We start from the raw sequence: 24410 nt of genomic DNA, 5'->3' as shown, positions 1-24410 counted from the left end.
AGCATCCTCGCTAGCCAGCGCCTCATGTTTGGCTCTGATACTACTTGTGATTGTCTAAATCCATCATTAGCAAATATTGTTCCTTTTGACCCCTTGCGTATCATCGTCAACCTCACGATTTTAGAACACGAATATTAGGGAGAAGTTCTCACTCTTATAAGGAATATTTTGTTCCTATCTCCAATCAACATAGGAACTCGCAAACCTAATCTAGATTGGGTTTGTGCTTAACCATATATGAGAATCCGTCTTTGAATGAGACTTGAGATTAGTAATAGTATAGATTTTTATACGAGTTAATAGTATAATTGAACTTTACTATACATAACACTTTTGTATTGTTTAAAAAAACACTATATACTATATACTCTTTACACCTTATATTAATTAAATTATTTGTCACTTTAAGCATGCTTAAGGATGCTTTAATTGTGTGAACACGACACCTTTCTGTTTCATTAAAATTATTTTATGCCATTTTTCAACTTGGTTTTTGCACCCTATTCTATTGTTACTTGTTTAATTAATATATTCTCTTTTAATATAAAGTAATTGACGGAATCATATGCTTTATTATTGAGGGACACTATAGAAAACAACCCCTCCTGGTTGTAACAAAACTTTTAAGTCCTTATATCAAATTAAGAATATAATCCTAACTTTCATAAATTAAATTAATGCAAAAATTAAATTATAAATTTTCATCAAAATGAAGAGGAAATTTATTATTTATCGAAAAAAAAAATTGCAATTAAATTATGGTATAAAATTATGGAAAAGTGAGTTTGATATAAAAATATTTTAATCTTTTTTTTAATAATATTCCATTATTATTGAGCTTTAAACGTATTTAAAACTCATTAGAAGAGTTGAAAAAATGGTGATTGTTAGAAGCGTGTTTTGAGAGGAGACGAATCTGGGCTTTCTTGAAAGATTTGAGAGTCCAGAGAAATGGGCCAAAAGCCCAAATATGATTACCCAATCAATCGGCCCAATTCCCATTTCAATTTTGTTATACGATTAAAACCAATTTAATATATATTTAATGCATTTATTATCATTTTACATTACTAATTTTTTTCTTAATTGTTCTGAATGGAACGTAATAAGAAAATAATTCGTTTCTTAAAAATAAAAAAAGAATTAAGCTTGAAATTTACATTTTTATTTATCATACAAGTTAGAATAGGAACATCCCATGTCCAAAGAAAAGCACATTCATCATACTTCCCTCTTGAGTTGAGTGAGCATAGAGAGAGAATAAATTCATCATCCAAATTAAAATCACACAAAAAAAAAAAAAAAAAAAAACTAATTTCTTTCTGTTTTTTTTTTTTTTTTTTTTTTTTTTTTTTTTTTTCAAAATCAATCTGGATTTTTACGAGCTCGAATCAACAGAGAAAACCCGGGCTTTTCTTGCTTCGTTTTCTCCTCCAGCCACAGCCGACTGTCCAATCCACTCCTCGTCCTGAACATGAACGCCGCCACCGTCGCCGTGGTCTCCGCCGCTGATTCGGGGCGGAAAAGCCAGTCGTAAACATCCCACATCATGTCAACTACCGACCCATCTAAAAAAATGGTTTGATTCCCTCGAAAATTCCACCTCAATCTCTTTACTTCAAACACCTGTTTCTTGTCGATTAACACTACCAGCCTCTGGTTGCTCAATTCCTTTCCGCCGCTGCAGCTGACAGAAACCTCGTGGAGGATACCGCCGTCGGAGAATCTAGCCTTGGTGGAGAAAACCGAATCGTAACCCGAGAACTCCTCTCTCCGAGAAACCAGAGAGAATTTAGGGAAATGGGTATCGAAATCCGGTTTCAAAATCCCCAATTTCACCAATTTCTCCCTCTCATCACCGATCAACAGCGCAATTTCGGAATCCACAGTGACAACGATGTAGAAGCCAGAAGCCGGGTCGGGTCCGGGATCAAATCGGGCGTCGGAGATGTCCCAAAAGATCGAAATGTGGGAATTGTTAGAGAATTTGAAGGATTTGAGGCCCTTGGGGGTTTGAATTGGATGGGAAACAGAGTTGATTTTGATAGTGAAGGCTTGACCCATTTGTTGGGCGGTCCAGTGGAGAAGAATGAGGAGGAGGTGGTGGTGGTGGTGGGGGTGGGTTGAGGGGTCGGGTGTGTAAATGGAAGAAACAGAGAGAGGGAGATTATGGGAAGGGACATGGGGATGAGGCGAAGGGCCGGAGCAGTAAGAATCGGAGACTTTGACGGCGTGTTCACTGTAACAGGTGGCAATGCTTCTCCTCATGGGGAAGAAGAAGAAGAAGAGAGGGAAAGAGAATTAAAAAAGGGGAGAGGAGAAGTGAAGATGAAAAAAGGGAGTTTTTGTTGTGCTTCTTATGGCTTCCTTCCATGTCTGCTCCTCTTCTCTTACTCGAACTTTTTGCATTTTCCTTTTTTTTTTTTTTTTTTTAATTTTTAAACTTAATTATCTTTTAATTTTATTTTTAAAAAATAGATTTTTGAGAGAGGAGAGAGAGAGACTGAAATCCATGTTCTGTCTTAAGGAAAAATAAATATGATTTCTCAGACCAGAAAGAATTCCTAATAATTAATATTCAAATATGTCTACCAAAATCCCACCTTTTATTTTCTGTCCTTTTCTATCAAAATTATTATGCGGATAAAACCTTTTTTTATGTAATTTTTTTCTCTCTAAAAAACTTGCAGCTTTATGTTTATCCAAAAAAAAAAAAAAAAAAAATCACTTTTTTATATATTATTTATAAATTTGCAATGTTTTATATATATATATAATTAGTAATTTTTCCCTAATTTTGTATGGGAAATTAAATTCAGCAAGTGTCGAAAGGTTAGGTTCCTACTTTCTCAATTTAAATAAAAAATATCAAATTTGTAATGATTTTCAACTTTTTAATGTTTTTTTTTTCTTTTTCGGTATATGTAAATTGTCAATTTTAATATAATAATATGAAACGTAGATTTTTTTTATAACTACTCTTGGAATTTCGACAATTATAGATATTTATTTATATGTTAATAGTCAATTAAGTAGACAACTTTCGATTTTATATAAAAAAGTTCGACTCAACAAAATAAAAATATAAAATACTACCCATTTGTGTAATAAAATATATTGACACGTGGGTTTAATGTGACAATATTTTGTTTATTAATATCAAAATATATATAAATACCTAGACATCCCATCCCATTTATAAAATCGTGTATTTTAGAATATTACCAAGGAATTATAAAATAATAAAAGTGATGCTAAAATTTTCTAATAAATTAGATTAAAAGTTCTACTTTTTTCTTTTTTTAATTAATTTGTTATTATTATTATATATATATATTTTTTGTTTTTGGAGAAAGTAACAGAAAACAATTTGAATTAAATAAATATGAGAAGCAAGGAGGAGGATTTAGAGGAAGAACAACGTGGTGCCACGTGGGGTCAAGTTATGGCATGATGAGAATGAATGGTTGATAGTGATATCTGGGCCCACCCAATTAAGAACGCTTCCTAAATTTTTATCTACTGCAACCGTAGACGATTATTATTATATTCTTCGAAACGTTTTTTCGAATAAAATAATAATTAAGGTGTTTTTTTTGTTGTTTTTTTTTTTTTTTTTTTTTCCGTTTTATTCCAGAGATATTGAAACGCCGAATTTTCTGTTTGTTTTATTACCCATCTACTTCTTTCATTAATCAATTCGTTTATTTACTGCTGAAATTCAATTATACCAAATACTCCAAATTTGGGAATTTGTTTGCTCAAATTAATATTTTCCAATTTTAAAATTGTTCTAAAAAAATATATATTTTCTGTGACGCCGAAATTGAACCATATAGAATATTAAATAATTTTGTTGTTTGTAAAATATTATATTTTTCATAAGTCCGAGAAAAAAAAAGAACTTATGAATTTGTAATTATTAAACGCGCAACTATATTATAAATTTATATAATGAGGAAGTAATATATAATTTAGTTCCCGAAAAAAAAAAAGTAAAAACAAATTAATAAAATTTTGGTACGAGATAATGATTCCATAGAAGGAATATGAGAAAGGTAAAGGAATCCCATAAAAGATGGCTATGAAACAAAAACCCCTTTTTTATACACAACATAACAAACAGACTTCGTTTTTCCAAAGGAGATATAAAAGGAACTAATTTAAATGGTTCACATTATTTAAAGAAGAAACAGAGTTGACCTTTAGAAATGCAAAAGTCAAACTAAGAACTCGAGTATAGTTCGACGTGGCCATTGAGATTCTGTGTGCGGCGGTCACCGGGGAGAGACGGACTCAGCGGGAGGAAGAGGATTATGGACTGGGCCGTGTTCGGACCAGCCCAATTCGTAATAGGCCCAAGTACTTGGGCCGCGTCGATATCATGGATCATGTTTTAATTGGGCCCTTTCTTCCTATTTATAACTGTTTTTCTAAATACTTTTTGTTTCTAATTAAACGACGTTCTAAATTTTATTTATAAATATTTATTTTGTCAATAAAATAAAAAAAATATTGTTAGCTTAACAACAACGTAGCTAGTTAAAATATTAATACATGTATTTTTAAACGTTAATGTTCTAATCTTTCTTCGATACTCTCTATTAAAAAAATGTCGTAATATGTATATATATTTTTAATTTAAAAAAATATTGGCATGTATATTTTATTACAACTTATAATAATCAAATATAATATTTTAAAATACTACATAGGGTGCAACCCATAATTGAATATTACCAACAAACTTAAAAAAAAAATGGATTAAATAATATATTAATATTTGAATCGTTGGAGGATTATTTAATTTTTATCTTTAGAAATTAAACTTTTAAACCCTATTATATATAAATTTATTCCATTAGTTACCCACTTTAATAAATAAATGATAATTTCAAAATATGACTTAAAATTTAAAAATATTTATAAAAGTAAACAACTATAATAGGAGTATATTGTATGAACATAGTGATTGAGTTATGATATGTTGATATTAATTAAATTTACAATAAAATATTAAAAAAGTCAAATAGTGGCTCCTTTCTAGAATCTATCTTTCTCAGGGTGGCCAACTATTCCGCTGGAATTAAGACAAAAAAAAATTAATAATAAAAATGGGGACCCACCACAACTATGCAAACTGGTCGGCGTCTACATCACTGTCGGTAAGATTATCGTTTCCCATTTCTAAAGTCCCCAAAGACGTCACTGATTACGTCACCGAACAAATCCACTACCCATCTCAATGGATTTAAAACTCGCGGATCCAAGATCCTTATACGGGCCGGGTGAAACCGACCCGTCGTCGTCTTCGAAAAATCGCCCGATTCCCCTCCGCCGCCTCCACTGTCGGTAACTAGCGAACCCGAGAATCATCACCGCGATTCCAACGATTCCGGCCAGAATTCCGAGTCCGATCTCGAGACCCACCTTTAATTTGGCTCTCGAAGGAGCTTGCCGGACCTTGAAGTATCCAGTTTTTGTTCCATCGGCCACCGCCACCACCGTTCGGACCGGGTAGTCGACCAGATAACAGAACCCGGTCGCGTTGTAGTAGAGCGAACCCCAGCAGGAGCAATTTGTTTCACAAAAGCTCTCGCACTGGTCCTTGGTGAACCCGGTTCGGTAGCTCATTAACTCTTTGAACGGTAATTCCACTCCGCTCCTTCTCATAACCCAGAAATCTTTTTTTGCAACCCCACTTCCGCAAAAGTCGCCGGAATCCGCCGGAATACATTGGCCAGAGGTGTAAACCGTCCGATTGTTCAGACATGAGCAGCCGGCACCGGGTTCGCACAAACCGTATGAACCGCAGGGACTCGGAAGCTCACACTGCTCCGATATTGCTTCGTAAACCAAATCCCATTTGGAACCTGTTCAAAAATTAAATATATTTGTTAATTTTGTTTTTTTTTTTTAATTTTTAAAACTAATTTCATGAACGGTCCAGTAATATTTTAAAAATAAAATAAAATAACGAATGTTGTATAATTTAGCCTGATTTTGATGTAAACTAACGGGAAGAAAGCTTTTGAAATGGATTTTGACGAACCTTCCCAGTAGAAGCCTCTGAGATTGCCGTCGGTATCCAGCCGGAGTCGGAGGAACCCATTCGCCGGTTTCTGAAAAGTATTGAAGGCTTGCAAATCGACCGGAACGCTGCCGTTTTGATACATACCGAGATACCCATCGGAGTGTAGCTGGAGATGAATCGGTCCACCGCCGGGAATTACCTGAGCTTTTGCTTGCAATGCTCTGTGTCTATAATAAATTTGGCTCCTCCCTTCGTTAAACTCTGCATACAGTCCAATAAAATCGGCCCCCAATCGGGCCGAATACGCTCTATTCGAAGAAATCAACACCATTTCCGAGCTGAAATTCTGATTCTCCACCAGGGTATCTGCCGGAAAGTCAAAACTCTGCCACAGAACCACCGGCGGATCACGGGCGAGCTGAATTTGTAAATTCGACGAGTTCAGGAGCACGGCCCGGTCTCCGGCGGTATCAGTTGACCAAACTACCCTCCCATCCGCATCGGAAAGTACAAAACCGCCATCAAACCGGAGCAGAGCCCGGTCGGTCCAGGCCGGCAAGGTTGTAAGATTAACGGTCCAGATTGTCTCCGACGACGCCACGTGGAGAATCACGACGGCAAGCTGAGTTTCCTGAACTCGGAGGAAACCCAGAGAGAAGTTTCCGGTTGGATCGTTTAAGAGAGGCTGAAACGACCGGACCACCATGTCCGGCGAGGCTCTGAATCCGCGGGCGAGTTCCTGCCGAGTCGCGGCCGTAGATACCGAAATGAGAAAGTGGAAAAGAGTGATAAAAACAAGCGCCGAAACGGCACGTGAGTGAGTCGCCGCCGAGTTGGTGATCAGTCCGCACATATTTGCGACGGAACAGAAGCACAGAAACACGGCGGAAAAGAAAGTCAAGAGTTGGGCATTAAAAGGGAGTTAGCAAAGGGGCAGTAAGGGAAGATATATACAAATCCAAATCAAGCCCAGTGGATGATCTGAAAGCACGATGAACCAAAAAAGGCAAAATTATATGATATTATAATATTCCCAGCTTCAAAATCTACAATCTTTATGAAAATGTTTTTTCTTTCTTTACGCACTACGAAAATATAATTAAAAAGGTGGTGGAAATGTACCAAAGTTGAAATCTTGTGCTCAGTGTGAGTGCCATATACTGTTCCGTGCAAAGCCCCCACTTCCGAAAATGTACCATTAATTTTCTTGTGTGTATTCTACTGTGTCTAATGTCATATTGATCATATAAATAAATTTCGTGGATGAGATGATATAAACTAAGATATTTCAATCGTGCAATATGAAATTTAAAAAATATTTTTATGGTTACAAAATTTGGATGGAGGATAATGTTTAATGTTATATTTACATGGTGGCTAATTAAGACTCTAAAGTATACAGGGTGACTATTTATTATGGTCGTAAATTAGGAAGGTTACCACTCTTGAAATGACTTAGGAAAAATTAATGATTTTCATTTTGAAGCTATATAAAACTAGGTAGGCTGTCTTTGTAAAGTGTACTTAGAAAATGTAGTAAAAAGAGAATGTGTGCCTTCTTTTACTCAATGACTATTTATTTGTCGTTCTATGCAGTTTAGATTGTATGTTTAGAATCATTCAAATTTGACGTGATCGATCTTACTTGTGGAGTGATTTAAATCTAAAAAGAGTGTTATCACCCTTAGATATTCGATCGATAAGTTAATCTGAATCTTACTTTCCCCTAAAGCTCCCCCTGTCATCTGATAAAATTATTGATCAAACATCTTGAATTTATGAGCTGTTTTGGTAGATAAATGTGGATAAAATGTCGGGTAATGGTTGGTTGTGAAACCACGGAGAGTAAACGAAAGAAGTCAAACCAAAATTAAATGCAATGTCAAACCCCATTTCTTCAATGTCATAACTACCCAAAAGGGAAAAGATGGGTGAAGGGTTGGTGCCCAGTCCAACTATTGACTCGTGATCCATGGCCGCCAACTGGTTGTCTCTCTAATTTCAAGATTGCCATTATTTTATTAAATTATTGGTCCAAAAAATAACGATGGGGATTTAATTATGGAGTTATTTTAATGCACAGTTGACCTAAATAAAGGACGTGCGCCTGATCCTCTCTCATTTATTCACATTTTTTAAATGTCCATATGGTTGACTTCAAAATTATTATTATTTTTATTTTTTAAGAAATTATTTGAAAGTTATTTTTATCGATGAATTTAAATATCTGAGTATTTGACATATTCTATGGTGATGCATAACACGTTTTTGTTCTCTATAAATAACATATCACTCATATTTGGTCGACCGTGCTACTTTAATTTAACAGAGAGTTATGACTCCAAAATAACTAAGAATTTAATCAACAGTCATGAGATTGAAATGAAAATTAATAATTTTAAATTTAAGATAAATCATGGTATAAGACTATTGTTCATTTATTTTGCGTAGGCCCATGTCGGGATCTTTAAAGGCCCAAACGTAAGACCATTGTTGGGCCTAAGATTATTGTCGGGCCTAAGACTATTGAAGCTGCAGGGTATAGTGGGCTTTTTATTCTGGTTTCAGCCCAGTCCAAATTCCCTCAATACAATCAATAGAAATTGTCGTATGACTCAAAATCATTAAATTTTCTCGACTCAAAAGAATATTAGGAATTAGTGAAGCCCATAATAAATAATATTAAATGTTTTTTTTTTATTTTTTATTAGTGGCCAAATTCACAAAATTCATATAATTTAAACTGAAAATATCAAAAGAATCTCACTTTTTCAAAAAGCCTTTTTTTTCTTTCATTCTTCGAGACCCACTCTAGCCTCTTCTTTTGCCTTTGGTATCTGATACCAAATTTTAATTAAATGAAATTATATATATATGAATGAAGGGTTCATAAATATATATATTTTTTAATGATATTTTTAAAACACGACAGGATATTTTTATTTTTGTAAAGTTTTATTGAAGATTTTAAAATAATATAAAGGTGATAATATGTTGGTATATATATTTAAGCATAAAATGAATAGAAATATCATTTGGAACCAATTACCAATGCAAGAAAATGGATGGTATGCATGCATGAATATGATGGCATCACCTTCTCCTTCTTCCAGTAACTTTTGTCAGAAAGACCTTTAAATTAATTAAACAGCTCCAGTAATAATAATAATAAATAAATAAATAAATAATAACAATAATAAAAAATCAAATTCCGATTGTGGCAATAAACTGTTTCAAATTTGGTTGTCACGTGCGAACTCTGAGAACAAAATAAATAAATAAATAAATAAATAATAAAATAAGAGAGAGAAAGGTTGAATGATTTTGGATATGGCTGACAGCTGTTCTCCTCCTCCATGCCGCAGTCCTAAGCTTTGACTTCTTCAACAACTTTTCAATTTTATTTTATTTTTCTCCTTTATTTTATTATTTTTTAAAATATGATTTCAAGTAAGTGAATATATGTCAATTATTTAAAATTGAAATGCGTAGATGAAGCAATAATAGTAATATTATTATTGTTATAATTAAAAAAGGAAGAAGGTTAAATTACATACCTAAAATGATGAACTTTATTGGGAAATTATAATTATATTTTTGGTCAACAGATATAAATTTAGGGATAGAATTTGTAATGTTATTAATTAATTTATAAGAAACAAATAAATAATAGAGATAGAAAAAAAGGAAAGGAATTAAAGTGGGCATTGGTATTTGTAAGAATGGTGGCATTTTATAACCCCAGAACTGCTTTGTTTGGGTGTCTCCATGTGACTTGAAAACAGCAACAAACACACACACACACACACACACACACACACACACTCTCTCGCTCTATTGAGAAGCTTAGAAAATGAACCAGAGCTCCCATGGCTTCTTCTTCTTTTTCTTCTCTTTTCTCTTCATTTTCCTTCTCTTTTCCCAATCAACCTCTGCCCGATTCCCAGCAGCCAAACAAGGTAAGACCCACATACAAAAATTCTTCCTTTCTCTCTCTCTCTCTCTCTCTATTTGATTTTCCCGGAAAATTTGCAGGTCTAGGGGAAACCCACGAGAAGCTCACCCATGGAGTGGTTCAAGCAGATTCATGGGCAGATTTCCCCCATGTAAATAAACAGTCTTAATTAATTTACTTATTGTTGTGCTACCAAGTTTGTTCTTTGGATTTTAATGGCTTCTGATTTTGTTTTAAAGATCATAGGAGGAAGGGAGAAGGGAGAAGAAGAAGAAGAAGAAGGATGGGAGAAGAGGAAGATGATGTTAGAAGCGCACTTGGATTATGTTTACACACAGAATGTGAAGCATTGAATCAAATAGTAATTTAAAGATATACTACAGGAGTTGTTTTTATTATTTTATTATATGATATAAACTATTATTTACATAATTATGGTTATTTTATATCCCAACTTCAAAAAATATAAATTTACGTCCGTTTATAAGACATCACTTATCAGAATCGAGACACTAATTTAGCTTTTAAACTTTTAAAATGATAGATACACACTTTTTTACACCATAATAGCCATATTATTATTTGATTATATTTTTTGTTACTCCTATTAAAAAAATAATAATAAGTGAAAAAATTAAAAGAAAAAGGAAACGAATCTTAGTCAACGAAGCTACAATAATGACGAAAAAAAGGTACGAATTTTTTTGGGATAAGAGATGGGACAGAAATGATGTTGTTGTTGGGACATAAAGAATAGCAAACAAAACAATATAGGAAAAGTAAGATTAATAAGATTTATTGTAGCTCCTCCTTTCCATGTGAACGCCATACGCCAATAATCAACAATTATTATTTCCAACCCCTCAAATTAGAGATGATTATTGAAGACATTAGAACTACTTTTCATCCCTATAAATAAATGAGTTTGTATGTTGTAGATAAGAAATGAATCTAAACAGTACAAACATATCAACTTTTACCTTTGCTTCATCTAAATCCCTTCAAATTCAAAGTACCGTCACAAGCTTGTGTGAGAGAAAAAATGAAATATTCCTCAAAAGTGTAAAAACCTGTCCCTAGTAGACACGTTTTTAAGATCGTGAGGTTAAGAGCGATATGTAACAAATCAAAGCACACAATATCTACTAGCAGTGTGTTTGGATTGCTACATTTTCCCGTCTGCCTACATTGGAGTCAAATCACTTGTTTGTCTTCTTTTCAAGACTCTAATGACCATCCCTAACAGAAAATAATTCCGCAGTTCATGATGTTGAAGACAATTATTGCGATAAATCTGCAAATAAGTATCACAATATCTGCCATGCCAAGCTTGTCTAATCAGCCAAACAAGGTGGGGACTGGGGGCAAATGATATAGGCAACAAGAAGCAAAATCCAACATCATTATAATCGTATCCAGACCAGCAAGACAAGTGAACAACCCTTCTCAAAAGCTGAGAGAATCTTAAACAACTCTCCTTTACTGTCTAAATTACAAGGAAAAAAGAAAATGATGGTGAATCAAAACCACTTCGCTAGTATGACGACTTCGATGATACGAAGGGTTTGTTGATAGAGGCGCCAAGTGGCTAGGACTTGGATTGCTCTGCCTCATATTTATATCAAACATATATTGATGTTAAGTGAAAATTCACTGAGAATCAAGACGGTAAAGATCTGAATGAAAAAGCTCATTGCATTGATGTATTCTCAACTATATATCTTTAGAAGAAAAACAAAAACAAAAAGGAATCTGGAAACTAGAAAATACCAGTATTAGAGCTACCACTCCCTATAATCTCTTGCTCAACCAATCTAACCACGAGCGAAGCACTCATATCCATACTTCCTTTCCGCAACCCCATGCCAATTGCACGAGCAGGATGCCCCCAGAGTAGTTCCAGTATTACGTTTTGCAAGGAAGCATCATACATCCATTTCCTGTAGGTTGGACATAATGCAAATAAGCTTATATTAACACTCAAATTTTAAATCACGACAATGCATGAAACCTCCCGCGCAGCATCGATACAGATTGAGCATACTTTCAGTGTGCAGTGGAAGTCATGACAAGATGTATTAACGCCAGTAGGCACAATAACATGCATCTAAAGTGTCTGCTTTATAGGTCCTAAATATCAGTAAAAGGAGCTTACTATGGAGGACTAAAGGAAGAAAACGATTATGATTTAGGTGTTCCATAATTAATTCAAGTAATGACGAGTAACATCCCAAATAATGGGGAAATAATACTTGATTCTACCAAACCAATTCATAGAATAGGGCTCTATCTTTTCCTTGCTTTACCAGTCCAATGCTATAGGGGAATTCAGTACAAAACATAATTTTTCTAACATTCCAAGTCAGTCCATCGTTCCATAGAAGAACAGGAAGGGGAAAAAAAGAGTCTAGGAACAGCACATAAAAAAATCAGGGAGACCAATGAATGATAGTGAAACCAAATCAAGTGATGCAAAAGTGTAAAGATCCAGGAACATTACCATCTTAATATCAGTTGCCAGTCCCAACTCGTGTATTGAACTTTCAGTTAAGCAACTTATGTGCACAATGGGTCCTATAGCAACTCGTTCATTTGTGCTTCCTACCTCACTACCCACTGATGGGATTGTGATATGCATTGCTCCTTTGAACATCCACTTACCCAACTCTAGATTATAAAAATCTTCAAAAAGCTCACCACATAAAACACAGGCAAATTGATCTTCATCTGCTGGAACCATTGGCTCGTTATCTTCTTCCATCATGCTGGACTTGTCCAGAGAAGTGGCAACGTCAAGTAGAAGTCTAGCATTTCCAGATACCCAATCAACTGAACTTGGATACCATCTTCTTGGTGCCCTACATGAATTGTTTGACTCAGTTCTTGACATGTGCCACCACAAGTGCGTATCCAACTGTTCTTCACATTTCAGTCCAAGACCGCAGATCTTACATTGAAATGGAATATCGTCAAAGAGTCCACTGATCACAGATGGATGAAATTTGCGAATAACATGTGAACTAAACTCATAGCCTATGAGGTTGTTTATCTCAGTTGTGGCAGATGGAGGTGGAGTAGTGGAGCTCTTAGCAGCAGCTTTTGAAGGTGATTCAGGTCTTATAGATGATTGACTGGAAGAGGGAATAGGGATGGAAGGAACTGGTATAGAACAAGTCACAACATCACCTGACTTCAAATGTTCAGGCTGTGAAGGCATCTGGGATGTAACGTTACTTGCTAATTCTCCTTTAGAAGCACATATGAGGCCCTTTGCAACCAATGAGCTCAAAAGGTTAGAAATTGGACTAGAATCATCGTTTACCACATTTGAAGTTTCAATGGATGCACTATTCATAGTAGATGAAGGAGGAACTGGATCAGATGGCAACGGTGTGTCTTCTACCTTAATCTGAGATAACTTAACCAGCGTTGATGTGCTTTCAAGAGATGGAGGATCTAATGAAGATTCGCCCACAGTCTTTGGCTCTGAGAATGTAGACTGAGTATGGGCAGGAGAAGACTGACTTGGTAGAGGAGGGTTGCCGCTTGAACGGGGTTGCATATTTCCCACATCTTGGGAGCTGAAATTCTGTTGCATGCTACTGATTATTGAATGGTTGGACAAAATTCCACTTTTCATTATAGCAGCCAACAAACTACTAGTGCTTGGCTCTCCCAAAATTTCTGCAGGTAAGAGTTCTAGAACTGTCCCAGTCGATGAGGGCGGTCCAAAATCGGTGTCCGGAATTGATACTGCATGCTGACTAGAAAGTTCCGACTGTGTGACTTCAGGTTTCAGTGACCGGTGCCTGGTTTGAGAAGCAGGTATGGATGAAGCTGAAGCTTGTAGGTCCTGAGGCTGTGGTTTTTGAAGGTTATCTGGCCGAATGTTGGGATGCAGGCCAAGGGCAGCATCCCGTATATGCCTTCTACGTGGATCAAGATTAGGAAATGAAGTTTTATGGCTTTGTTTTTTATGAGCGACATGATCCACTAATGGTGAAGGGGGGCGCTGGTGCAAGGGTGGCTGTCCAGATGGTAATGCAACACTTTGTGATGGAAATCTTGGATGGCCTACAGTCCCAAGGGACCCTGAACCTCCTTTATTCAGAAACCCATGTCCTGAAGCTCCAATATTAGATGATGTGATCTGTGATCGTCCTCCCATTTGATCCACAGAAGAGTTAGCACCTGACATTGCGGTTAGAGTGGCACCAATACCTCCTGATTGAGCTGAATTCTTTCTAGGAACCCTGCCTCTCAGGCCATCCAGAGATATTGCCTCCTGGAACTGCCACATTGATGACCTCTGCTGTCCAGAATCCCCTAGTTCTCTCTTCTCAGATGATTGTGAATCAAAGGAAGCTTCCCTATCAACACTTGCCCCAGTATCCCGTATGCTTAATGGCTTATTGTCAGTACCCTGCATATCGAAACCAACTCAACAATCAATCATTATTGACATGGTCAATGATCCATAATTGCCCACCCTGAAAGATGCACTACAAGAGTGGAAAGTATGTAGCAAACGTTTTTTTTTTTCTTTTGCTTTCTGCCAATATAACTAGTGAAGTTGTTGGTAATATAACAAGGAAAAAGTGGTCCCCATCAATTATATCCAAGCTTACCGAATTATCCGAATCCTCAGGAGTACATTGATCTTTCCCGGTGCTACTGGCGATGGCAGGTGCACCATGACCTGTCAACATAGAGTTCATTTCACCCCACATAAACTCCTCTTCCTCAGAGTTCTTCCAGTTAGTAGACAACACTCTGTTGCTGCTGCCGCTTGAAAATTTTTGCATGGGCAGTAGACGTGCACCAGTGTTTGCAGACTTGGGTGCAGGGTAATTTTCATATCCAAGCTTGATGTCGAACCCATTTCTTTGTCCAGATAATTTCTCAGCCAAATTGTTTCCTGCTAAAGACCAAGATTTGTCTTGCCCTTCATCAACGACCCTCCTTCCAACACCTGATGTCCTTGAAAGATCAGAACCACATTCATAGTCTAGATATGCAGCGGCGACTTTCTTCTCTTGTGCCAAATCATTTGGTGCATCTCTAAGTGGACGCTGAATATCCTGCAAAATTTATACCATTGGTGTTTGTAATGAGGGAAATGAAAAACTAATAAATAGTGCGACTTTTTGGAGGAAAAGAAAAAAAACTTACAAGCCCTTTAATTGGTGTATCCGCCCACAGGCGTCCAGAACTAATTTTGGCTTGGGCAACATCCTGAGTTACAGTTGTTGCGCCAGTACCATCACTAGTCATTCCTTTCACCTTCATCACGTATAAAGATTAATCACATAAGGACAAGAAAAATGAGTAGCAAAACCATTTCACAAATTAAGATTCTTGGGTTAAAAAAGTGTAGTATAGGCAAGTACTTGGAAGATTTTCAGAAATCTATTTCTATGAAAAAGCAAAGCTGAATAGGTTATCAATTTGTGGCAACGAGAAGATTAAAGACAACAGACAACAGATTCTCAATTTATAAGGGCTGATAATCACATTTAAAAAACCAAGAATGACTTCAATTTTCAAGAAGTATAAGTGGACCACTGTAAGAATTAAAACGGAACATGGTAGTAGAACTTCACTAACCCTGCCTGACTGCTGAAGGCGTTGCCTCTCAATATACTTGGGATTTACATGGATACTATGGGGTGGACGTTGTGCCTGCAAATCTGGCTTCGAGGTTATGGTCCCAGAAGAAGAACTACCGCTAGACACGAAGCCAAGTTCTTTCTCGATAATCTGGAGAGTTTGAGGAGGAAACACTCCTTTCCAGGTGCCAAAAAGATGTCTCATGCTTGTATGAACAGATGGGTCGACTTGCCTATAAGCTTTGCAGAATACCTAAAAATGATAGAAAAAACTATTTTAAATTTGGGATTGATAGGCAGTGAATACTATCATAAAATTGTTAAATTGATAGGACCCAGATTACTGGTCAAATAATGCTGGAAATGACATTCACGTCGATATCTTCATATCAGTTCAAGAAAATGAACAATGATACTGAGCCACGAGGAAGCACAACTTATGGTAGACCAGGGGTGCTCTTGGTAGGTAGAGGTACACAACAAAATCTAACCTCCGGTAGTCTTGCTGCAAAGTATTTTATGTAATCTCTTCCAATATTCTTTACAATACTGTCCAATAGATAAAGTGATGGCAGCTTCTGCTCAGTGGGAACCTGGAACATATATAAGAAATCAATATGGCATCAAGACTGCCAGATGAACACTTGATGATTGTAGGGTCAAACCAAAATGCCCCATAAAAAGAAATTGAATTCCTATCAGCAAGCATTTTGCACATGCATACACAGAAAAAAGTTGATGACTCCTTAAAACAACTTAGAGAATTGACCTTATGTAACTATCAGCAACACTCATAGCCAGTTACAGAGAGAAAAATAGTACAATATTTGGAGGCATATCATACTAAAACAAGAGTGCCTCAAATTTTACACAGACAGATGTGCATCGAAGTGTCTGTACTCATAAATGGAGATAAATATCACAATGCAACATTGGTTTAGATCATTAAGTGAGGGAGAAAGGTTAAATCTTAAGAGGCTTCAATGGCTAAATCATGCTTCAAGTAAACCAATACTGCAGTTTCTTGAAATAATAAAAATAATCTCCTACAATTATACAAACAAGTTAACAGATCAACACTTTTCCAGCAGCAAACTAGTCATGTGCATTGTGCATTCACAGACACCAATGCAGGCCACACACATAACAAGGGAATCAAACCTCCAGCAGTCTTTAAGCATTCTAAATGTAACAAAGAAGTTGTAGAACGGTAGTTCTAATGCTCAATCATTACTCCAGAAGCATACACAATACCTGACTAGATTCATTTTCACTTAACATTTAACGATATAACATAGGGTGCACGACACATCGAAACTCACTGATCCTTCTCTAGTATCATTTGATATTTCAAGCTTTACTAGGATCAGGAGAAGAAAAGAAACACCACAAAGCACTCAATAACAAGAACAGGATCAGCATGAAAGGAACACGTAAAGGATCAAAACTTCTATAACAATACAATTCAAACTTGCACAACTCCATGCGTCAGGAGACTTTTTGCAACATTTTCTTTTTCTATCAACATACACAGTTCCACCAAAACCACAAGAACTTTATCTAATATCCTAGCTCAAACCTGCTAAAATTCCCCCAGATCAACGATCTCTCATCGAGGTGAAAGATCATTAGCCTCCTGTCAAAATGCAATCATCTGTTAACTCGGCTTGGTGCTTATATTTCAATTGGTGGCTTTATTGGGTACAATTTTTTTATCGTCCCTGACTTGTGGATTTAGAAACAGTATAATATAACCATCAATTTCAGTACACAGGGGAGTCAACCAACTAAAGAAGAGAAGCTGCATTGTTGTTTAACTAATTTTATAAATTAGATTTTCAATTAGCCCAATAAAGAACCTTATGAGAGTTGCTAATTATTCTTGCGAAGTTTCATTCGATACCAGAAGCATGAATTGATAGCCATACCAGAACCCACGTTATTACAACCTCCAATAAAAAAGCTTTTTCTAAAGAAAATCATGATGTAGTTTCAAGTACTAAGATGATAACGCATAAAGAAACATATTATAGGAGCAATTGTTATATTCCACAACCAATCTGTTGCACTATCTACAAAATAATTAAAATCGCAGTAAGACGCAAAGATTTCATTAATCCCATTACATTTACAATTTTACTTCTGCAATTCAACAAGAAAGCATTTTCTGTATTTCTTCTTTCCCTTCTACACTAATTCCCCATACAATCATATTCACACAAAAAGAAAAAAAAAATCAATCAACGGAATGCAAAACGCTGCTACACAGTTTAAAACTGGGTTCACCTCGAGAATGTTGGCACAAATAGTGGCAGAGATCGCTTTTGCAGCCTGGAGATTTTCACCCGCGATTATGGTCAAATTCGTGATGATTGGTTTGGAATTGAAAGTCAGCTCAGCAAGGGCTGTCCTGTACTGGCTCACAAGCTCCTGATGCTGCGGCGGCTGAGGCTGATACCCCACTCGACCAGAATCACTGCTTCCCGGATCCCTATCGCTTGCTCGAAATCTGGATTGAGCGATATTGGTTCCGGAAACAACTGGTCTCTGCGGAAACGGCCGGCCATTAATGTTCCCACCGTGGTCAGCCTCATCGGCCAGTCGAAGCTTCTTCAAACCCGGTTCCCTCGTTCGATCGAAAGGTCTCCGCGAGCTCTCCATTTCCATTAGCAAACGAAATAAACCAAAACCCTAATCCTAAACCTAGTAAAATTCTAATTCTCTGTAATTACATCGTCGATACAAACGAAAAAAGGAATTGGCAAAATAAGTAGACAAGATCTCAATAGCCTTTCTTGATTTCTTCCTACCAGTGACTAGTTCGCGCAAAAGCAACATGTAGATTACAAAAACAAACCCCCCACTGAACCCTAGAATTGTACAAGATAGAACCAGAATTAAACCTTAATCCTAAAAAGTTACAGAGAATGAAGAAGATTTACAATGATTACTAATAAAGAAGAAAAAAAAAAAATAATAACTGAAATTGGCCGGAAGAATGCTAGAACCCGGAAAACAGGAGGAGCAGGAATCAGACTCGCTTGTTATATAGAGGAAGTGCGAGAACGCATTGCCTTTGAGCTGTTTTATTATTTTTTTTTTCTCTCTTTCTTTTAATAATATTGGTAGGTATCAAATTGAAAATAAGATAAATAAGATATGGAAGGGAACACATAAATAAGCCATCCACTTACTGATCTAAGAGAATGATTATGAGTTTATAATCAAATAATACTATGTTCTTTAGAGGCAGGGTGGAAAAGCCCAAATTCAAACCATAAAAGCTTACTCTCAAAGTAGACAATATTATACCTATATACTATATTGATGTATGGATACATAAAATTTTCGATAAAAAACTAACAAATCAACTAAAATTTTATTGGGTTAAATTACAAATTTAAATTTATATTAAATAATTCAATTAATTTTTTACAATTTTGTTTTTTTAACTTCTTGAAAAAAGAAAATTTATGATGTAAATCTAAATATTTTAGAACTATAATCGTTAATTTAACATAATTTATTTGAATAAAGAATTAAATTAAAATAAGAGGATTACTGGGTGGAGTTTTACCAAAACCCGAATTTGCCCCCAAAACCCTAACATTCAAGACGCCCGCGCCATAAAACCCACCAAAATCGGCGTCTGTTTGCAGTCGCCGGAAGTGTCGATATTCTTCTGCTATTTGAACATCAAAACCCTAAATCATCTCCGTCATCTCGTGGCTGTGGATCATGTTGAAGGTTAGAACTCCCAAGAATGGAAAAGTTAGACGAGAACTTGAGAAACGTGCTCCCAAAATTGTAAGTTCTTCCAATCCCGTCTGTATATCTTCATGCTTTGGGAGATAGTTTGTACTGGACGATTAACAGCATGTCAAAGAAGTTTGTATAGGTTGTGAATTTTTATTTTCTTCCCGTATTGATGGATTTGGTTATCGATTTGAATCGTAGGTTGAGACGGGGAAGAAGACGCTGATACTTCATGGCACAAAAACGAGCGGCGTGTTGAATGCAGTACTGACGGAACTCTATCACCTGAAGAAAGAAAGTTCCGTGAAGTATTCTCGTAAGAATGATGGAATTAAACCATTTGAAAGTGGCGGCGATTCGTCTTTGGAATTTTTCTCTCTCAAAACTGATTGCAGTATTATCGTGGTGCGTACACTTGTGAATGCTTAATATTCTATGCGTCGGTTATTTATTTGGCTTAATTTCTTGGAGCTCTGCAGCAAGCAACGTACCTTTTCGAGTTTTGTATATGCTTTTACAATTCAGTTTTCCCATCCGGAGGCAATTTCTGTACTCTTCATCTCAAAGAATTTGATATAAAACTAATTCTAGCCGTTTAGTGCTTCGTTTTAGGATTGATTCTTTTGGATGAGTACTTCTCGTTTTCCCGAAATGGTTTTTGATGGAAGAACTTAGCAATCCTCAAGCAGATGAACCTATGTAGAAAAACATAGTCATGATGTGCATTTTTTTTTTGGGGTAATGTGAGCCGCTAAGAATTTAGAGAACTTCAATTTAGGAGGCACCCTATTTTGTTCATAGGGAAACCTCCGTCTTCTTGGGTTCAAGTGTTGTATCTCTTATTTATTGATGTATTTGTTGCACCTCTTTTGCAGTATGGTTCTCACTCAAAGAAACGACCAGATAACCTTGTCATAGGGAGAACCTATGATCACAAAATCTATGACCTAATTGAGGTTGGGATTGAAAATTTCAAGTCAATGCATTCTTTCACATATGATAAGAAACTCTCGCCACGGGTGGGGTCAAAGCCTTTCATTACTTTCATTGGGGAAGGATTTGAGAATGTGGAAGAGCTAAAGCATTTAAAGGAAGTTTTGCTTGATTTATTCCGGGGGGAGGTAAAAACCCTGCAGCTTTAGCTGACTTGAGTTTGAATGTTTAGATATAAAAGATATCTATTGTCTTTGCAGGTTGTAGAGAATTTAAATCTTGCAGGGTTGGACCGTGTGTATGTATGTACAGCCATCTCACCGAATAAAGTATTTCTCACTCATTGTGCATTGCGATTGAAGAAGTCAGGTTCAGTAGTTCCAAGAATGGAACTAGTTGAAGTTGGTCCTTCAATGGATATGGTGGTTCGCCGCCACCGACTTCCTAGTGATGGTCTAAGGAAGGAAGCCATGAAAACAGCCAAGGATCAGGCTAAGAAGAAGGTTTAATGGCTATCTTTTAAATGCATGCACTTCATTTTTTCTATTTAGCCGTTTGTCTAATTTTGATGTTTACTTCTTCCAGGAGAAGAATGTTAGCCAGGATGCAATTCAGGGCAAGATCGGAAGGATTTATATTCCTGATCAAAAGGTGTGCACATCTCTCTCTCCCCCTCTGTCTGTATATGTCTTTTCTTGTTAAAGGGCTTGCTACTGTCACAATGCATGCATATCCTCTAGATTGGAAGTGGTTCATGTAATTGAACTCTTCTCTTGTCATGTTAGGTTCATGATATGAATTCTCATATCATGTTTATCACCAAAGTAGGTACTTTATTATGTCATCCGGTACAAATTTGCCAGTCATTTGAATAAACTTGATTTTCGACATTGACTCATAGGTTGGAGATATGGCTATACCCGACAAATCAAAGGGAGTGAAGAGAGAGCGACGTGAAGCGAAAATGAAAAGTAAAGATGACGGACCAGCCTCTAAAAAACCAAAGGAAGATTCAGAAAAGCCAAAGGAAAATTCAGAATAGTTCAATATTAGTGTAATAGTTTTGATCCGATTCTCCTCTTGCTAACTTGAGTCAGCTGTTGTGAATTGCATAGTAGCACGCCAAATATATGGAGAGAGCAGACAAATTATTTATTGCTTATATACAATTTTGGTTTTGTTCTTCAATCTGATTCTTACATGCTAAGCCTATCTTTTATCAGCTTAATCATTCAAGCTCTTTCAAAGTTTGATCGTGAACCTCATTGATTGTTCAGGACACAATAAGGAAAATTCTAAGTAAGAAGGTGGAAAGTATGCAAGCAAGTTCATAATCAATTCATTATCTAAGTAAATGAATTATTCAGTTCCTTCAACTAGAAATAACTAGGATTCATAGTAGCTGCAAAAGCAAACTATGTCATAAAGTCTGATCTGCATTTTTGGGATAAGCTCGAGTATCTGGGTCGTTGAATGGGAAACCAGAAGCCGATCACTTGTCCATGCCCAAATCTCCAGCCTGCTGGGAGCCTAAATCCCAGATTGGAGACTGTCCGCAAGAAACTTGCCAAAATTGATCCTCAAAGCCGACTGGATTGCTCCACAACTCGTTGCTCGAACCGGGCGTACTAGCATCGACATTCAAGTATGCATTCCAAATTTCTTCTGGTTTAATGATACTTCCAGTTCCATGATGTGAGGACTGTAGAATATCCTCTGCCAAAGAGCCAAAATAGTCAGGACTCCCAATAGCCTTCGAAGCCTCTATCCTCAGCTCCTCTCTTGGTTTTACAATTCCATCATGGAATGCTAATTCCTCAGACGCAATTAAATCACTTGATGAAGCATTCATAAGTTGAAAATCGGGTATGCTATCTGGAAATGATCCCATTCCCTGCATAAGGTAGGCAGAAGGTCCTTCAAACAGGCTTGGATTCAAATCCATTGCTGTTTCGATCTTCCCTTCCATGGACAGTGTACAACCATCGTGTTTATGCTGCTTAACAAATTTCCGCTTGATTCTCTCGGAATCGATATCTTTCGGTTCCTTATTTTTCTTCAGGTGAAACAAGAGTTCTGGATTCCGAAGTAACTTCGACAAGAAAGTAATCATCTGCTTCTGTCTCTGCTCTGCTGACCGGAGGCGTCGGTTCACCGTGATGACATGCTGAGCAGTTCCCTTATGCTGCTGCTGCAATTCAACAACCTCCTGCAATAACATGCTCCTCTCTTTCTTTAACTTCCCAATTTCATCTTCTAATCCAGACTTCCCTCCACCAGTAGATGGCCCTATCAAACTTCCAACCTGCTCTGAATGAGGTGATTTGCGCCTCTGAATGTTCTTTAATAAGTATTTCTTCCCTCGTTGGAAAGCTACATTTGCAAATTCCCACTTGTCTGTATCAATCTTGCGGAACCCCTGAATGCAAATCCCATGAGGTATTCAAATCATCAGTATAGCAACATAACATACCTAAGGAATTGCTATCAACATACATCAGCATACACCGACATTCATAGAACGTATGTGGTATATTTAAACAAAAAATTATCACACAACACAAGTGGGGTCGAAATTTTTCTTGCATAGGGGAAGCTCCATCACCGTTTGTATCTATAATCAGTAAGAGAACTAATAAATATGATCAATTTGATTGATTCTACCTGGTGGAGATGGAAGTTCCTCAATCCCCTTCAAACACATGGAGGGGAGTATTTCCTCAGGCCTGCAATATCAAGCAGGAAAGAGCGCAAGCCTCTTAATTCAAAGGCAAAAGAACTCTGGCTTCAAACCAGAACGAGCCAGCAAAAAAAAAATGAAGGCAAAAGAACTCTTAGAGTTCCCATAATTGAAAATCTTATGCAGAAGCATGAATTCAAGTTCAATACACCCCAAGAACTATTGCAAGAGTACAAATACGAATCAATTACATACAAGAGTACAAAAAACAAGCGTAAATGTACAAAGAGAGAGAAGAAAAGGCGGAACAAAAAATTTACATACAGACCACAGCAGCCATTGAAGGCTGTAGTGCAATACCCACATAAGTATTTAGCTGTCTGACAAAACTGGAGAAGTTGTTATGCTTGAAATTAGAAGGAAGAATGACTCTAGAAAACTCCACGGGATCCCAAACCACAAAGCTCTGCCCTGCTGAACCCCAAGATACAATCGGATCAATCGCAGGATCCTCAACAAGATCGAAAGTCTTCCACAGAAATGGCGGAACTAGCTGGCCATGAAGACATTCTAGAGGTTGAGGCAGATCACTTCCCATACACGGCACCACATATGGGTCCGAAACTCCTATATCTGGTTCAAGCATAACGTCGAACAGGTAGTGTGCAGAAGAAGATGACATTGGGTTTTGAACAGAAAAGCCTCCGATAGAAGGAGACTAAGAAAAATATGACACTGGGCAGGTAAATGGAGCTCGGAAATGGATCAGAGTATATAAAATAGCGCCACAGAACATTACGCCGACGAAGTGTTCGATAAAAATCTGGGGAAAGAAATTCAAAGGCGGTGGAGACAGTGACTGGGAATCGAGTCGTAGCAGCTCTACAGTTGAACCGTTGCTCGTGCCGGCACCCCATTAAGACGCCGCCAAAGAGTTGAGGCTGTGGATTCTCTGCAAATTGAAAGGAAACAATAGCAGAAAATAACCGACCTTTGTTTATCAGATCGTTTTCGCAGAAGCCGCGCTATTTCGAGAGGCCGTTACTGTGGTTGGGGGAAGGGGGAAGCCGGAAGGTCTCTCTTCAACGCGGAATTTTAGATCTTTTGTCCGCACGGGTTTTTTCTGGACCGGTCGTTTTGGTTTGAAAGGGACGCTTTGGACCGGTATTTGCTTAAGGACGAAGTTAACTCGACTGACCAATAGGATTTTAGAGGTCTCTGTCATTTGATGAACGTGTCTCCAATTTTGATAATATATATTTTTAAAGAAAAAAATTGATTAATATATTAATTTTTTGTGAAGGAAAATTCTTATGGTATATTCCCTACGACTTAAATAACATATAATTCAAGGTAATCTTCCCTAGAAACATCACGATTTAAATAACATATAACTTAAGATAGGAAAAATATAAGAAGAATTGATAACTAGTCACATTCCTG

General features: G+C 36.7%; 6 protein-coding genes across 7 annotated transcripts; 2 read left to right on the top strand and 4 right to left on the bottom strand.

Annotated features, from left to right (window-relative positions):
* Nucleotides 1-1365: 1365 nt before the first annotated feature.
* On the bottom strand, nt 1366-2268 carry LOC111481979. Its single transcript, XM_023127605.1, has one exon. It carries the CDS (start codon nt 2266-2268, stop codon nt 1366-1368), a length of 903 nt encoding a protein of 300 aa, XP_022983373.1.
* Nucleotides 2269-4972: 2704 nt separating this feature from the next.
* Nucleotides 4973-7234, bottom strand: LOC111481624 (PAN domain-containing protein At5g03700). Its single transcript, XM_023127156.1, has 2 exons — nt 6053-7234; nt 4973-5873 (listed from the first exon to the last, which is right to left on the bottom strand). The coding sequence occupies exons 1-2, from the start codon at nt 6885-6887 to the stop codon at nt 5218-5220; spliced, it is 1491 nt and encodes a 496-aa protein (XP_022982924.1). The 5' UTR covers nt 6888-7234; the 3' UTR covers nt 4973-5217.
* A 2483-nt stretch (nt 7235-9717) lies between these two features.
* On the top strand, nt 9718-10418 carry LOC111481800. Its single transcript, XM_023127399.1, has 3 exons — nt 9718-9993; nt 10070-10140; nt 10229-10418. The coding sequence occupies exons 1-3, from the start codon at nt 9888-9890 to the stop codon at nt 10340-10342; spliced, it is 291 nt and encodes a 96-aa protein (XP_022983167.1). The 5' UTR covers nt 9718-9887; the 3' UTR covers nt 10343-10418.
* Nucleotides 10419-11367: 949 nt separating this feature from the next.
* LOC111481563 (flocculation protein FLO11-like) lies at nt 11368-18647 on the bottom strand. Of its 2 annotated transcripts, XM_023127053.1 has the most exons (7): nt 17885-18647; nt 16090-16191; nt 15597-15851; nt 15162-15272; nt 14618-15070; nt 12490-14412; nt 11368-11929 (listed from the first exon to the last, which is right to left on the bottom strand). In XM_023127053.1, the coding sequence occupies exons 1-7, from the start codon at nt 18263-18265 to the stop codon at nt 11915-11917; spliced, it is 3240 nt and encodes a 1079-aa protein (XP_022982821.1). In that variant the 5' UTR covers nt 18266-18647; the 3' UTR covers nt 11368-11914. The 2 variants fall into 2 exon arrangements, with proteins under 2 accessions (XP_022982821.1, XP_022982822.1); XM_023127054.1 differs by lacking the exons at nt 16090-16191; nt 17885-18647 and adding an exon at nt 15943-16036.
* Nucleotides 18648-19206: 559 nt separating this feature from the next.
* LOC111481697 (ribosome production factor 2 homolog) lies at nt 19207-21475 on the top strand. Its single transcript, XM_023127261.1, has 6 exons — nt 19207-19405; nt 19556-19759; nt 20230-20475; nt 20548-20790; nt 20873-20938; nt 21189-21475. The coding sequence occupies exons 1-6, from the start codon at nt 19337-19339 to the stop codon at nt 21327-21329; spliced, it is 969 nt and encodes a 322-aa protein (XP_022983029.1). The 5' UTR covers nt 19207-19336; the 3' UTR covers nt 21330-21475.
* A 129-nt stretch (nt 21476-21604) lies between these two features.
* LOC111481978 (heat stress transcription factor A-3-like) lies at nt 21605-23884 on the bottom strand. The gene is made up of 3 exons (XM_023127604.1): nt 23762-23884; nt 23332-23685; nt 21605-22706 (listed from the first exon to the last, which is right to left on the bottom strand). The coding sequence occupies exons 1-3, from the start codon at nt 23882-23884 to the stop codon at nt 21780-21782; spliced, it is 1404 nt and encodes a 467-aa protein (XP_022983372.1). The 3' UTR covers nt 21605-21779.
* Nucleotides 23885-24410: the final 526 nt, after the last annotated feature.

This window comes from Cucurbita maxima, unplaced genomic scaffold (assembly GCF_002738345.1).
Source record: "Cucurbita maxima cultivar Rimu unplaced genomic scaffold, Cmax_1.0 Cma_Scf00007, whole genome shotgun sequence".
NCBI classification, from domain to species: Eukaryota; Viridiplantae; Streptophyta; class Magnoliopsida; order Cucurbitales; family Cucurbitaceae; genus Cucurbita; species Cucurbita maxima.
Note: the sequence above shows the minus strand (reverse complement) of the source record. Positions and strands in the feature narration are given on the sequence as shown.

Bases quoted from the DNA above. Each gene is read 5' to 3' on its own strand.
- LOC111481979 (XM_023127605.1), bottom strand. From the start codon at position 2,268: ATGAGGAGAAGCATTGCCACCTGTTACAGTGAACACGCCGTCAAAGTC.
- LOC111481800 (XM_023127399.1), top strand. From the start codon at position 9,888: ATGAACCAGAGCTCCCATGGCTTCTTCTTCTTTTTCTTCTCTTTTCTC. The intron at 9,994-10,069 runs GTAAGACCCACA...GAAAATTTGCAG, and splicing joins ATTCCCAGCAGCCAAACAAG to GTCTAGGGGAAACCCACGAG. The intron at 10,141-10,228 runs GTAAATAAACAG...TTTGTTTTAAAG, and splicing joins CATGGGCAGATTTCCCCCAT to ATCATAGGAGGAAGGGAGAA.
- LOC111481624 (XM_023127156.1), bottom strand. From the start codon at position 6,887: ATGTGCGGACTGATCACCAACTCGGCGGCGACTCACTCACGTGCCGTT. The intron at 5,874-6,052 runs GTTCGTCAAAAT...ATTTTTGAACAG, and splicing joins CAGAGGCTTCTACTGGGAAG to GTTCCAAATGGGATTTGGTT.
- LOC111481563 (XM_023127053.1), bottom strand. From the start codon at position 18,265: ATGGAAATGGAGAGCTCGCGGAGACCTTTCGATCGAACGAGGGAACCG. The intron at 16,192-17,884 runs GTGAACCCAGTT...TATATGTTCCAG, and splicing joins TTTGTGCCAACATTCTCGAG to GTTCCCACTGAGCAGAAGCT. The intron at 15,852-16,089 runs GTTAGATTTTGT...TATCATTTTTAG, and splicing joins TTGCAGCAAGACTACCGGAG to GTATTCTGCAAAGCTTATAG.
- LOC111481978 (XM_023127604.1), bottom strand. From the start codon at position 23,884: ATGGGGTGCCGGCACGAGCAACGGTTCAACTGTAGAGCTGCTACGACT. The intron at 23,686-23,761 runs GTTCTGTGGCGC...TATTTTTCTTAG, and splicing joins GAACACTTCGTCGGCGTAAT to TCTCCTTCTATCGGAGGCTT. The intron at 22,707-23,331 runs GTGGGTATTGCA...ATTTGCATTCAG, and splicing joins TCAGACAGCTAAATACTTAT to GGGTTCCGCAAGATTGATAC.
- LOC111481697 (XM_023127261.1), top strand. From the start codon at position 19,337: ATGTTGAAGGTTAGAACTCCCAAGAATGGAAAAGTTAGACGAGAACTT. The intron at 19,760-20,229 runs GTGCGTACACTT...CCTCTTTTGCAG, and splicing joins CTGATTGCAGTATTATCGTG to TATGGTTCTCACTCAAAGAA. The intron at 20,939-21,188 runs GTGTGCACATCT...ATTGACTCATAG, and splicing joins TTTATATTCCTGATCAAAAG to GTTGGAGATATGGCTATACC.